At 42.9% G+C, this 14,568-nt stretch overlaps 1 protein-coding gene across 1 annotated transcript; it reads left to right on the top strand.

The window, feature by feature from the left end:
• Positions 1-1,119: 1,119 nt before the first annotated feature.
• LOC146839484 (uncharacterized) lies at positions 1,120-14,234 on the top strand. The gene is made up of 2 exons (XM_085651514.1): positions 1,120-1,286; positions 10,410-14,234. The coding sequence occupies exon 2, from the start codon at positions 11,120-11,122 to the stop codon at positions 12,572-12,574; it is 1,455 nt and encodes a 484-aa protein (XP_085507640.1). The 5' UTR covers positions 1,120-1,286; positions 10,410-11,119; the 3' UTR covers positions 12,575-14,234.
• Positions 14,235-14,568: the final 334 nt, after the last annotated feature.

Raw genomic sequence — 14,568 nt, 5'->3', positions numbered from 1 at the left:
GATTCTGGATGAACTAACAACGAGTGACACAAAAGTTCTAATGAGAAATGACAAGTTTGTTCCACCTGAGGGTTTGAGGTGCAAATAAATTATCGTGAGGGGGCACTTGAGGCAAACTATGGCAACAACAACTGTTCGGTAATTATCTTGTGGAAAGGGGTCCACCCAACCTGAGGTGACAGCATGAAAAGCACAGCAGAGTCACAGTGGGCTCTGCTCAAGCCTGCAGGGTGGGGGGGGGGGGGGGGGGCGCCAGAGGCTAGCGCTGAGCTGTCTCCTGCTGCCATAGGTCTGGAAAGTGAGATAAGGAGGCGCAGCGGTGAAATGAAAGAACAGTGACTTGAGCTGGCCTGAAAAACCCTGGCCTTGTGCACCTGCAGAGCCCAACGTCTGCCACATGTCTAGTCTTCCATGAAAAGTGTGTACGGGCTGTAGGCAGAGCCCGCAAACACAAACAAAACAATACACTTACGTGTTGGCACTGCCGTAATGCATCCTCCAGGCTCTTCTTTTAATTCACGCATTAAAGCATGCCTTATGCCAAACTGAATTTGATCTGGTGAATAAAACTTCATGGTATTTTTCTCTATTTACGTTGCTGTATACCCTGCTGTGCATTTGAAAAACCCGATAAAAAATAAAATGAAAAAGAAATAAGCTGTCCAGTTTAATTGCACCACTAACACATGTTCTCGTTTACTAAATGAAATACAAAGTCTCGCTTCCAGTTGACAACTTCCTGTAAATACTCTTTAGTTCTCTGCATCAGTGTTTTGAAGATGCTCATGTGAATTGAAGCTGTAAATAATTTTCTACAGCAGCAACTGAGAGTGAGACCCTGTACGAGGACTGTGTGTGTCTTAAAAACATCCATATCTGTGGCATCTAAAAACATAGGTCTTTCCTGCCACAAAATGTTTATTCGTGTGAAATGTATTCTCTCCTGGTGCCTGGAAATGGAGGTGATGTTAGTGGCCAGCAGAGGGCGCTCCTCGCATGCTAAAATTAATCTACTGGGCACATTGTATGAAAGGGAGAAGAGTTTCCTGTTCCAGGTCAGCGGTGGCAGAGACAGCACAAGCACCACCAGCAGATGCTGACATCACTTCCGGCCTCTTCGTCTGTGTCCAGCCTGCTGCAGAGGGCAAAGGACGCCCTGTCTTTCTGTGCAATTATCTTCATCTTCAGACCCTCACAACCCTCCCAGACCCCAGATGTGCACCTGCCCCACCCCAGTCATAGGAGAAGGAGAGAGCCTGGAAATGTCTGCACAGGTTTCTGCTCAGGTAGGAGATTGTCAGCACCTTCTCCTGTGTTTGGGTGGGGTGGGGGCAGGTGAGGAGGGGGAGAGGACGGAGGATTTTCTTCTGGCCCTGTGGGTGTTTGTGGTCATTATTTGTATTAAGATCTGTGCACGGTGCTTTGCATTTTACTGAACTATGAGGAATCTGTACACACAGCAGTGCATGTTACTGCACTATGAGGGATCTGTGTCACTGCAATGCATCTTACTGCACTGAAGAGTCTGGACCACTGCACTGCATCTTCCAGCACTGTGATCAATCAGTGTACTGCACTGCATCTTAATGCACTATGAGAAATCTGTGTCCCTGCACTTCATCTTACTATATTGTGAGGAATCTGTACACGCTGCAGTGCATCTTACTGCACTATGAGGAATCTGTACATGCTGCAGTGCACCTTACTGCACTATAAGGAATCTATGCACTGCACTGCCATATACTGCACTGTGAAAAATCTGTGCACGCTGCACTGCATCTTAGCGCTCTATGAGAAATCTGTGCACATTCTTTGCTCGTCTCTCGCTGCTTGTTGACTTGCCCACCTGTACCCCTGTGTCAGAAGCATGTCCTCCAGGCAGTTTACTGTCAAGGCTTCCCTGCTGCCCGTGCCCCTTTGCCCCTGTTTTCCTATCTCAGTCTAGGTAAAACCTCAGTCACTGCAATAGTTTCCAGCGGCATAGGTTGGCTTATAGCATTATCTGCTGCAAATTTTGTGTGTCTGCTGCAGGGATTGTGTGTATGTGCATTGACCTTGAATCTCCCAGGTAGGAGGCCTTCCAAGCAGTATGTGTCTGTGTTTTTCATTAATCTCTGCAGGTTTTATATGTGTTCATGTGAACAGGGTAGCGTTGTCTTTGCAGGCTGTGTGTGTGTGTGTGTGTTGTTATAAGACACGTCGACAGTGTGTCTTTTTAAAGGGTGTCTGTCTTAGCAGATGTTGGCGACTGTCAGTCACTCTTATTGGCCTTTCCTCTCTGTACAGAAATCTTTATGATCACTTGTTGTAAGAGGGTCTGCTCTGTGCAGAATAGTCAGGTACTTCTCGGCACACTGCAGACGTCTCAGCAAAGTCACGTTAAGTTCTAGTTCTTCCCCATAGTTTGGTAGAATTAGGCAGGTTTGAGTGAGACTTCAGCACAACCTCCAAATGTGTGAGTGACAAAAGCACCCAAGGCTACTTGTATGATAATGCTGCAAAGGGTTACTGTACTCTCTCGTCAACTGTGTGTTGATGAGGATTGTACTATGATATAGGAGTCTATGTAAAGTATTCCATTCTGCTCTGCTTGTCACTTCAGCAGTAAGGGGAGAACAAGATGAACAAGCAGAAAATGCTAGAAGAGGCCAGAATAGAGAAATAAGAGTGACACAGAGAGGAAAACATGAAGGGTGGAGTAAAGTAGTTAATAGATATTGATCAAAATGTGAAAGAAATACGTTAGTAGGAGTGGGACTGAGATTTCTTAAAGAAGGGCAGGAAAAGAAATGTAATGAACATTATGTGGAAATTTCCAAAAGTTTAATTATGTTGTGAGCTAAAAATGTGATTTAAGTGTGAATTGAATGTGAGTCTTCAAGAGTTATAGGTGTAATGTGCTGTTTAGTGGCACCAATAATTGAACCAACTTTAGAGTTGTGGATCTGGGATTTATTCCCAATCAACAAACGGTGTAAATGAACCAAATGGAGGAATCAATGTATTTTCCTGCGTGTTACCAATTTTACCTTAGTGAGATAGCTAGGAGGTCCTAGGTTCCAACCGTCCTCCTGTATAAATAGGTTAATGTCAAATCACAAGGGGGAAGAGTAGAGGTAGGAGAGATAGGGACTCGTCCTCCATGAAACTTGTCAAATAACCAGAAAGAGAGTCCCTTGTATTGCAGAAGGAAAGCGTACTCCTTGCTAGGACTGTAAAGAAAGAAAAAACGTTTTGTTTCAAATAACCCTCACCCCTTCCCCAGGTCTCCCCTCGGTGGCATGCGTCATCATGGTCCATCCCTGCCCTCTATGGATGGGGCATGCTGCTACCTACAAATTCACGGGAGCACTTAATAGAAAAATAAGGGTGTCCCTGTACACCTATACACCTATGTGGTCTTGTTATGAAGATGGAGTGGGTTTTGGAAGTGAACGTTAAAAATATCAAAATAGTGTGACAAAAACAAATTTTTTTTTCTACCCCTAAATGAGTTACAGAAATCTGGGGACAAGCGGGAAATGCTTGAGGCGTGACTACCTACTGTTTCCCAGGTTGGTCGACTAGTTTCAGGCCCTACCCCAAGGCTTTTCGTCAGGACCTCAAAGGAGAAATGATGCTCCCACTCCTGATGTTGCTATCAGCACAGTTAAAGTGATAAAAATAAGGACAAAAGTATATACAGCACCTAATTGGTTTGCTTTAAATCTCAAAAGTCTTGCAGAGGTACGAAGAGAAAGAAAAAGGAAAAATTGCTCGACCTTCTGGTCTACAATGGGTTAAAAATCATTGGTGATTCAATTGTTATATAGTGGTGAAAATACACCAAAACAGTGCGTATAAAGTGGGGAAAATGCTGTGATAATTGGACTAACAAGACATTACAAACATATAAACATTTAAAAAGCATAAATTGCAAGCACATTGTCATGTTACCGTGGTGATTGAGGTTAATTACATACATGATCAGAGACCTTCACTGGGCCTCATGAGTCCTTCGAGGAGTTGAAGGGACGCCTGTAGTCAAACCCTGAAGGCACGTTAATAAATGAGAAATTCTCGGAAGTTAGAATACTATCTAAAACGACGTGACAAATCGGTTACGAGATGTTGGGCAGAGCACGTCTACTAACTTCGTCAAGGCTACTCCCTTTCGGCAAACCTGATTTGCTCACTCGAGGCTCTGATGTTACTGGAACAGCTTGTGAGTTCAGCATATAACGTTGGTTCATTGCCTAATGTAAGCTTCCACGTAGGTTAATACACATACTGCACAGATCTGTAATTTTGTATCCTACATACCATACCTAATAAGTTCTGTTGGAAATGGCGCTTTCGATGGAACATTTCCTGGACTTTTTTTGCTTTTCTCCCTTCCGGTGTTCCGCTGATCTATGTGCTAGGCTTAGGATTTTGAGCCCTTTTGACACTGCTATTTAGTGCCAAAACGCTGTGCCCGTCATATACATACTGGTGATTAGTGTAGACATGATTGGCTGAATTGAGTTAGCTGTAAATCCTTTGTCTATAGGTGAGATATATATCTAGAACATGTAACTCAAAGGCTCCTCCATGGGCCTGCAGCACTGGTTGTGCCACCAATGGAGGTAGCTCTTTAAACGTGCCACAGGTTTGCCATGACGGGGTCTGTGTGTGCAGGTTACTGTTACTTGGCTTGGGATTTAAAAGGCTACTTGGAAAGGTTCTGCCATTCTCTTGCTATATCGGAGTACTTCCTAGTGACAGGGTGCGGTGTCGGGAAGAGGTAGGGCATGTGTGCGTTTGTGCTACATGCACTGGTAATGAATGGCACCAGGTGGTGTGTTCGGTCCAGTAGGGCATGTTTCCCGCATTGGATTGATTTGAGGGTTCTGTGGAAAGGCGCTGAAGCTGGATTTCTTGCATGCAGAAGTGTGGCAGTATAGTGTTTGATATTGATGAATTCAAAATAGCTAACCCTCTCCGGTGGAGCGAGTAGATCCGACATTACGATGTTGGAAATACCTCTTTGAGAAAGTGGGCATTTCTGTGCTCGTGGCTCCGTGTGCCTATCTGACTGTCTCCAATTCACAGCTGGGTTCTGGGGGGACAGTAGCATTTGTGCATTCCTAATAATACAGCCATAATCTAGGGGCTCAAAAGTAATTGCAGACCTCTGACTTTGAGGGGCCTTCTTGGGTTGGTTAAGAAGGGGTAGAATTGGCACCTGCATTCCAAGGGGCAGGGTTGTGACCCAACTAAAGATACTGATCAAGCCTCCCAGGGTAGGATGTCAGACAGGACACAATTTAGAGAGGGCCCTGTTGCAGGGATTCTGCCCAAGAACAGAGCTATGCGTAGGATTATTGGTTCTTAGTGAGTAGGGACTGAGTCATCCTACCACATGAGTACCCATAAGTCCAGGACCGACTAGCTATAGTGTCTCACTTGCTCTCCTACTCACTCACAGAGAAACAAGTGATTAGACACCCCAGAATACAACATTCCCAGATCTCCTCTTCAGCTCATCTCTTTTCCTATAAAGCCATGGCTTAAGGTGGGGATTGATTTGGTGGGTCCGTTCAATTTTCTTCCCTACAACTTACGCTTTGCGTTTGTGTTAATGGATTTTCACAGCAAGTGGCCTGAAGTCAAGTTTTGTGCTTCTCCCACAGCAAGCAATGCTATTCTTTTCCTTAAATAGATCTTTATAAGAGAAGGGTTTCCAGAGGCTCTAGTTTCTGATAATGGTGTGCAGTTTGTTAATCAGGAAATGAGCGTGTTTTTGAATGAATCTGGCGTGAAACATCTAAGAAGTTCGGTTGGACAACCGCAAACCAACGGTCTGGTTTAAAGGATGAACAGGGATGTGGTGGATGCATTAAGTGGGCTAAACATAATTGTTTTGATGTGGAGGGTGCTGTCAGATCCATGTTGTGGTGTTATCGCACAACGCCACATTCTCTCACAATAGTTGCACCCTTTGTTTCACTCAAAGGTAGAGTACCCACTTCTGCTCTTTATCCAGCTTGGCTTTTAAGAACTGTTTGTGACAAAGTTTCATGTTGGGTGGATCATGTTGCTTTAGAATCTCGAGTCGAAGTTGCGCAGAAGATGTCCGACAGGTATAATCAAAAGAAGTCACTCAAGACAGTCAATTTGCGACCTGGGGACATGGTTCGGGTCAGAAACACTAATTTGTCAAAAAGGTGGTATGTCCTTTGGTGAACCTGTCTGTGTCGAGAAAGTTTGTAGTGGTGCCATTATGGTACGTGGTGGGCATTGGTGGAATGCGGGAAACGTTGTGAAAGTTCACTCTACTGTACATAATTGTAATGGCACCACGGGTGATGTTGTTTTGCCTTCTGGACTAACTAATGTTTCTGCAGGTAATTCTCATTCTGGACCAACTAATGTACCTTCAGGTAATGCTTCTGAAACCATTATGACAAGTCATGTGCCAAGGAGATCTATTCGTGTTACACGTGTTCCTTGGAGTTTACGATGAACTTTTCAAAATTTCTATGTTATCTCATCTGCATTAATTGTTCTATACTAGACATTTTTCTTGTATTTCCATGTTCAGGCATTCTGAATTTTGTTAATTATTGTTTCTTTGTTTATTTTTATTGTATGCTTTTAATTTGGTTGTTTTTAACAAAAGGAGGTAATATGTTGTACCTAGATATGCTTGTTTAAGGTTCTATACAGAACCCCATGTGTTGCCATGGTGTTGGGATGCGGGGAGTTCTAAGAAAGACAGTTGTTGCCTCTCTTCTGTCGTGAGAGGAGCGCTGGCTCGTTGTTCCCACGAATAAATACTGAAGACTAAGCTACTGTGTCCTGTGGTGTTAAATTGTGTTTGGTGACACAACAGTACTTAACCAGGGTTAATCACATCATTACACCTTGCTTCTCGCTCAACCCTTCATTGGCCGTTGTAGATGTGACATTAATTTCTACGCGTGTAACAAGAGGGAGAGAGAGGACTAGTTAGCTAGTCCGAGTCCCTACCGGAGGACGACGGCGGGACAACAGGTACAAGGCAGGCACTGACCAGAAAGACTGGTCATCCCCTTACCGCTTCCCTCCAGGAAGCCTTGGCTAATAACCCAAAGCGTATGCATGAGAAGGGAATCCCCCTCTTACATATAGAAAAACGCCTTAGTGAGTGTATCACATAGTCTGTACCACAACACTAAGTCTGTTTTATTTCACCACACCTTTTTAAAAAAACGGTTCTGAGGAAAGCCAGAACACTCTAAGGCACTGACTGAAACATGTCAACCATCTGAAGGACGCAGGGGGCAGTAACTCGCCACCCTCACGCGTCCTGTAGCCTTACTTTTAACCGCTGGTGACGGCCCAGTTATTAAAATTGAATTTACCATCGGGTACTGGGACCACCACCAAGCCGTTTTAAATCACAACTCACCCAACCTCACTGCACTCTCAGCAATATACCAGCTCCGCTGTAATCAGGCGTCGTAGCACACCCGGGACATACTAGGTGTCACTGGGTGGGTCCGATGATGATGAAGCATGCCACCAAATTGATGGCTCTGCAGGTGAAGTGAATATTGCGGTCTCTATTTGGGCTCAAAGAAATCTATTCTGAACCAATTCAGCTCTGCTTCCCAACTTTTGAGCAAGCTCCATTGGCTACCTATTGGAAAGCGCTCAAAGTTCAAAGCCCTATGCATCTCTCACAAAATCCTATGCAAGCAAGGAGCACCCAGCCTAGCTGCCTAGATGCAATTTTCAATGCCCTCAGAATACTATTCTCTGTCAGTGCATCCACATCCCTCGCCACAGCAGAGCCAGAACAGGAGGTTACTCCTTCCATGTCCTAGCTCCGACTCTATGTAATTCTATGCCTCCTAACCTTAGAAAGATTCAAAATCCTTTACTTTTCTGCAACCAGACTGACGATTTTGCTTCTCTGCCTCTGTGATATCTTCTGACACCTGGACCCTCATCTTCTCCCCTAGGCAGGCAACCTCCAGGTGTTTTGCTTTCTAAGGCTCTTCACCCCACCCCCGCTCGTAAAGGGTCAAAGTGGTAGCACCCATGCACTAAGTGCCCTTATCAGCTGCGGAAATAAGAGACGGTGTACACCAATACCCAGCCCAGTGAAGGCCTGAAACAGACACAAAAAGGAATGTGTGCTACGTGTTCACCTCCTCTATTTGTACCTCATAAGGAGCTACCTGTGTACTTCCTCCATTTGTATGTCCCGGGCAAGCTTCTTTGTTGATGCTTGTGATCCTTGTACTGTCAACCATGGCCGATGTGTGCATCAAGTCACTCCCCTGCTTTAGTTGTCAGCTAACCTTGCTGAGCGAGCACACAGACATAAGGGAGTGTTGCAGGGTTTCTGCACATACACAGAACCATGCGCAGGATTATGGGACCTCGGTGTATAGGGGCTAAGCCTTCCTACCACCTTAGTGCCCTCGAGCCCAGGACTGACTAGCTATAGTGTCTCACTTGCTCTCCTACTCACAAACGGAGGAACCAATGATTAGACAACGAAGAACACAACACTCCTGTATCTCTCAGGTATCACGTAATAAGACACACCTTTTCTCTCACATTCTCGTACTTGTCCACAATAAGATCAGACTAACGTGCTCAAAAATGCAGTATACGTGCCACAACCAGCAGCAACATGTATAATATCAATACAGTTAGCTTTGCAGCAAGGCAATGTATCATAAGGGGAGATGTCATGTTATAAAGACTGTGGATAAAGGACTATAAGGCCTAACCACCCTCCCCTTTGTAAGCAGAAGTATTATTATATAATAGAAGATCTCTGGGCTTTGTCAGCAGAACCCATACCTCATGCCATAGATCGCATTTCTACATCACAGGTGCATGTTGCTCTTCTCCCTGGAAAGGTCCCTCTCCAAGTGTGTGTCACCCAATCGTATATCCCCATAATATCAAAGTACAAGCTTCCAGCAAGAACAGATGCCTTGGTATGTTTTGTCTAAGATGCTAGGGCCTGGCCAGAACAGAATAACAAGAGTCTGTGTTTATCGACCTTGCTCACAATGTTCAGACTAAACTCCAGGAACAGACAGAGAACAAGCACAGCAGAGAGTTCTCATGTGAAAGGCATAAACAGAGTTTCGTAAAAATAAAGACATGTAGTGTTGTGCGCAAATGCAGCATCATGGCTACCGGGCTCATGCTAACTAAAAGATGTCGACAATGACTCTAGCACCCACGTGACAGGAGTATAGAAAGTGATGAACACGGAATAAGGTAAAGCTGAATTTAAGAAATGCCCAAAGGTTTAAATGCTGCACTCACCCTCAAGCAACGGACATCTTGTCCCACTCTGCCAACGCCCCAACCACCCACAGAGTATTATGCTGGCAGCAAACGGAATTAAATAGAACAAATGGTTCTATCGGGTTTATACAATTGCTTAGAGTAATATATTTACTTTACCGAACCAAAGAGTATTTATAGCACATACAAAGAAACGAACACACCAACACGAGAAATAGATTTAATCATATATTGTAAAGGGTATTGAATACCGCTGGTCTCAATGGATCTCTATGGGCTCAATTGACATCCAGCAGCTGGTTGGAGTCACATGTTGGGAGCCTTGACTAAATATTCAGCGATGACAAAATAGTTGTATGTCTTCCGGGAGCAGCGCGCGCCCGTCTGACCGCTTCTGAGATGAGTTAAAGCAAACGTAAGACATTAAGTCAGATACCATGGTAAGGTAGAAAAAGAGAAAAAGCACACACTTCTTGGCAGCAGGGATATCGAAGGTATATCACTGGCAGTGATTGAATCTCTATTATAAATGCTGCAATCTTCCCACAAATGATTAGACCAACCCCAGGTAAGTGCAAAGATAACTTAACAAACAGAAAAGTAAAGACAGGAGTTGGAACTTCAGCTGATCCTGTGTGAACAGGAAAGTATTGTCAAGATCAGTGTGAATGGAGCTGCATTTGTTATATACTTCCTGAAGTGTTACCTTTATTACATCTTGAAGAGTTTCCTTTGTCATATACTTCCTGAAGAGTTACCGTTATTATACACTTCGTAAAACTGAAGCAGCATATCCTGATTCATCTCTTTTTCCACACTGTCTTCTTGTTTAAATGAAATCTTGACCATGTGCGTCTTCCTAAAGCTATACCTCTAGCGAATGGGTGCTCCGTGAGTGCCCTTTCTTTACTAAGTTACTCTGTAAACACTGGTAAATCACCTCCTTTTCTGAATTACGATGTGGCATGTTCAATAGAACATTTAGTTAAATATCTGTGTATGGTGAAATGTCTCTTGATTACTTTAAAAAATGGTAAAGAAGAGATGTCTTTTACAAATATTTAAATATTGTGTATGTACATTCTCTTACATTTCCATTTAGTGATAAATCTCTTTACATCCAACAGGAAACCAGCCTTGAATGCACAAATGATTATGAATAATGACAATAATCGTGTAAATCTCCAAAAAGCCGTCAGAAAAAATGAGCTTCAATATTCAGGTAAAGAGCTGCACAGTCGGAGACTGAGGAACCTGAACATAAACTGATAGATCCTGGAAGAAGCAGTCAAGAGCAATTCAGTGGATGTAAGAACCTGAGCTGTGCACCTCCACACCACAAGACGAAGAAATGACCTCTAGAAATATAACACAACAACAATAACTAACTACTGCCTGTATAAACAAGTCTCAAAGCTTTGATCATTGGATCGGTGTGAGGTGGATACAGCATTGCTCTGTTTCCTGTAATGATGGCAGACCACCATTCAGTGCGCTAGTTATATTGTAAACTATTTCTGGCTAAACCATAGGAGCCAGAGAAAAGCACAATGGAGGGGAGCCAGACAACTGAAGGATAAAGGAAAGAGAGAGTCTTTGATCTACAACAGACTGTCCCAATTTGCATCGACCTTTAGGAAGACTAATCTTTACCCATAAACATGCAAAACCATTATACAATCTAAAGACATAACCACCTACAAAGAAGCTTTAATTGCCACAATTATAATATATGTTGTTGGTGAGTCTTGTATTTCGTTGTGAAATCTGAAATCAAGCATCCAATATACCACACACATACAGAGAATGTGAGAATAACACAAGTGCTTTATCAACCATGTTAGCTCTTCAGGAAACACAGTCATGGGAAGAAGACAATTCTAAACCCGACCTAGAGACACTAACCAAGAAAGAAGAATCAAACACATGCAGCAAGAGCTTTAGTTTGTCATCACTACTAAAGAGCCATCAACAAACACACACAGGAGAAGCAACGTGCAAATGCAATGAATGTGTGAAGAACTTTAGTCAGTTATCACAACTCCAAAGACATCAGCGAACACACACTGGGGGAAAACCGTACCATTGCAATGAATGTGTGAAGGACTTCAGTCAGTTATCACACCTCAAATTACATCAGCGATCACACACAGGGGAGAAACCATTCCATTGTAGCGAATGTGGAAGTAGTTTTAAGGAATCTTCAAAATTAAGGAATCATCAGCGAATACACACTGGAGAAAAGCCATTCAAGTGCAGTGAGTGTGTGAAGTGCTTTAGTCGGTTATCAAATCTTCAAAGACATCAGCGAACACACACAGGAGAAAAACCATACAGTTGCAATGAATGTGTGAAGAAATTCAGTCGGTTGTCAAATCTTCAAAAACATCAACAAACACACACAGGAGAAAAACCGTACCATTGCAGTGAATGTGTGAAGAGCTTCAGTCGGTTATCACACCTACAAGGACATCAGCGAACACACACTGGGGAAAAGCCATACCATTGCAGTGAATGTGGAAGTAGTTTTAGTCATTCCTCAACTCTCAGGATTCATCACCGAAAACACACAGGAGAAAAGCCATTCCAGTGCAGTGAATGTGTGAAGAGCTTCAGTCGGTTATCACACCTACAAGGACATCAGCGAACACACACTGGGGAAAAGCCATACCATTGCAGTGAATGTGGAAGTAGTTTTAGTGATTCCTCAAATCTCAGGATTCATCAGCAAACACACACAGGGGAAAAACCATTCCAGTGCAGTGAATGTGTGAAGAGCTTCAATCAGTTATCACACCTACAAGAACATCAGCGAACACACACGGGGGAAAAACCCTACCATTGCAGTGAATGTGTGAAGAGCTTCAGTCGTTTATCACACCTCAAAATACATCAGCGATCACACACAGGGGAGAAACCATTCCATTGTAGCGAATGTGGAAGTAGTTTTAAGGAATCTTCAAAATTAAGGAATCATCAGCGAATACACACTGGAGAAAAGCCTTTCAAGTGCAGTGAGTGTGTGAAGTGCTTTAGTCAATTATCAATCCTGCGAAGACATCAGCGAACACACACAGTGGATAAACCTTACCATTGCAGTGAATGTGTGAAGGGCTTCAGTCAGTTATCACACCTCAAAATACATCAGCGATCACACACAGGGGAGAAACCATTCCATTGTAGCGAATGTGGAAGTAGTTTTAAGGAATCTTCAAAATTAAGGAATCATCAGCGAATACACACTGGAGAAAAGCCATTCGAGTGCAGTGAGTGTGTGAAGTGCTTTAGTTGATTATCAATTCTACGAAGACATCAGCAAACACATACAGGGGCGAAACCATACCATTGCAGTGGATTTGGAAGTAGTTGCAGAAAGGATTTTCAGCTAACTACAGGGATTAGTGATAACACCTATAAAAACAACACACTTAAATAAGTTTAACAAGCACAGACTGGAGGATATTTGTAGCTGGTTTTGGTGTTTGGCCATTTTGTGCAACAACTGGTTCAATGACAGCTGCTAGAGAACAACGTCCAAAGGCACAAGAAGTCAAAGTAGGAAAATGTGACCTGTAACTCTGAGAGTTAATGCTTGCAGCGTACAACATTTACCTCTGAAGCCCTGACGTGGGAAAAAATGATGCTCATTTCGATCATCGCATGCATATGTAAAAGCACCCACCATAGTGGTACTTCCTCAGCGGTGTCCAATATCAAGCTGGACTCTTGGGAAATTTGCTGGCTCACCACTGACTATGTAAATGATTCACGGTGAGATTAATTGTATATGAATATATTTTAGACGTTTCTTATTTACAAAGAATCACCCAACCAACTCCTAAATGCTGAAAGTTCAGAATCAGTGCATGATGGCAGAATTATTGATCTGAGAGAGAGCTGTTGAAAAGTTTAGTTCTGAATAGGTTTCTGAAAGCTTGATGGTTAGGTAAAGATTGAATCTTGAGCAGTAAAGAATTCCAGCTCTTGGAATCCAAAAATATCGACTCGCTGCTTTACATTTCTTGAACCTTGGCACTGGAAAATACATCTGGATTCAGAAGTAAAGGAACACAAATGATACAGATTTTTGACATAAATGATATTCAGGTTTGTGTTTACAAGTAAAAAGAAACACTTGTTTTATAAACTGCCGGTGAATGAACGGACATAAAAAGTATGTGCTGCCTCATGAGCAAACATTGAATCTTTGTGATGCCATTGGGATGTCCTCAGACCACAAATAAGATAGATCGTAGGATTCAGAATCATCTGTAAGGTGCTTTTGTGTTGCTGGAACTGCCAAATACACAGTGTTCCTATGGCCCAGCCTTGCTTAATTGAAGGAGTTCACCAATAGAATATGCACATCAGAAGAAAGGATACATCTTCAGTAGCCAAAGATAGTAAAAACGAATGCTTTCCACCGAGGTCATTTTAACAAGGTGCTGAGTCTGGGAAGTTTTTCCTGCTGCCGACCATCATCACCACCACCACCACACAGCCAGTGAGGAACAGCAACAAGACTGCTCTTCATCACACCCATCCTTATACATAACACACTACAGGGGTTTGCTCCAGGGTCAAACTCACTTTACTTTCACGTTAACAGCAACAAGTTCTAAACTGAACAAATTATATTTAGGAACAAGTGGTTTGTACGGCCATTAGTGGCATAATACATTTGAAACCCAATACTTTATAAATCTGTATTAATGATACATAACCAAACATCCAAACACCACCTATGTATGGACATCCAAGAGCCTTTACAAACCACACTACAGAGGTGTGTACCAGGATCAAACTCAATTTACTTTAACGTTAACATGAACTAATTTATTATACAGCAAGAACAGTCATAATGCTATGAAATGTTCACACTGATGACTAGATTTTACATATTACCAACAAATGTATGTTTTTTGATATGTAATAAAAAAAATGTATTTGCATTCATGGTATTTGACTGCTGGTTGTATGGAAAGAGATGTTAAATGTGATTTCTTCCCGATACTATAAAGATAATTTGTGATGTCAGCAAGGAGCCTAGATTATTTGGCAATGGAGGTGTCTAATCTCGATAGCATGACTGCTTTCAGAAGGGAGTCTGTCGCAGGTGGTATCAGAGGAGACTATTCTTCCCAGTGTGCCTTCTCTCAGAGTGAGAGGCGGTTCTTTGCTTGAGTTGGTACCACCTCTGCATCTGTGTTAATGAAGAGAGAAGTGCTACCTGTAATACTGAGCTCTGGGCTTCACTCCTGTGTTGGGAATTTAAGTTAGTCGTTT

The sequence above is a fragment of the Triturus cristatus genome, chromosome 4_1 (genome assembly GCF_964204655.1).
Source record: "Triturus cristatus chromosome 4_1, aTriCri1.1, whole genome shotgun sequence".
NCBI lineage: Eukaryota > Metazoa > Chordata > Amphibia > Caudata > Salamandridae > Triturus > Triturus cristatus.
This window is presented reverse-complemented; position numbering and strand designations above follow the sequence as displayed.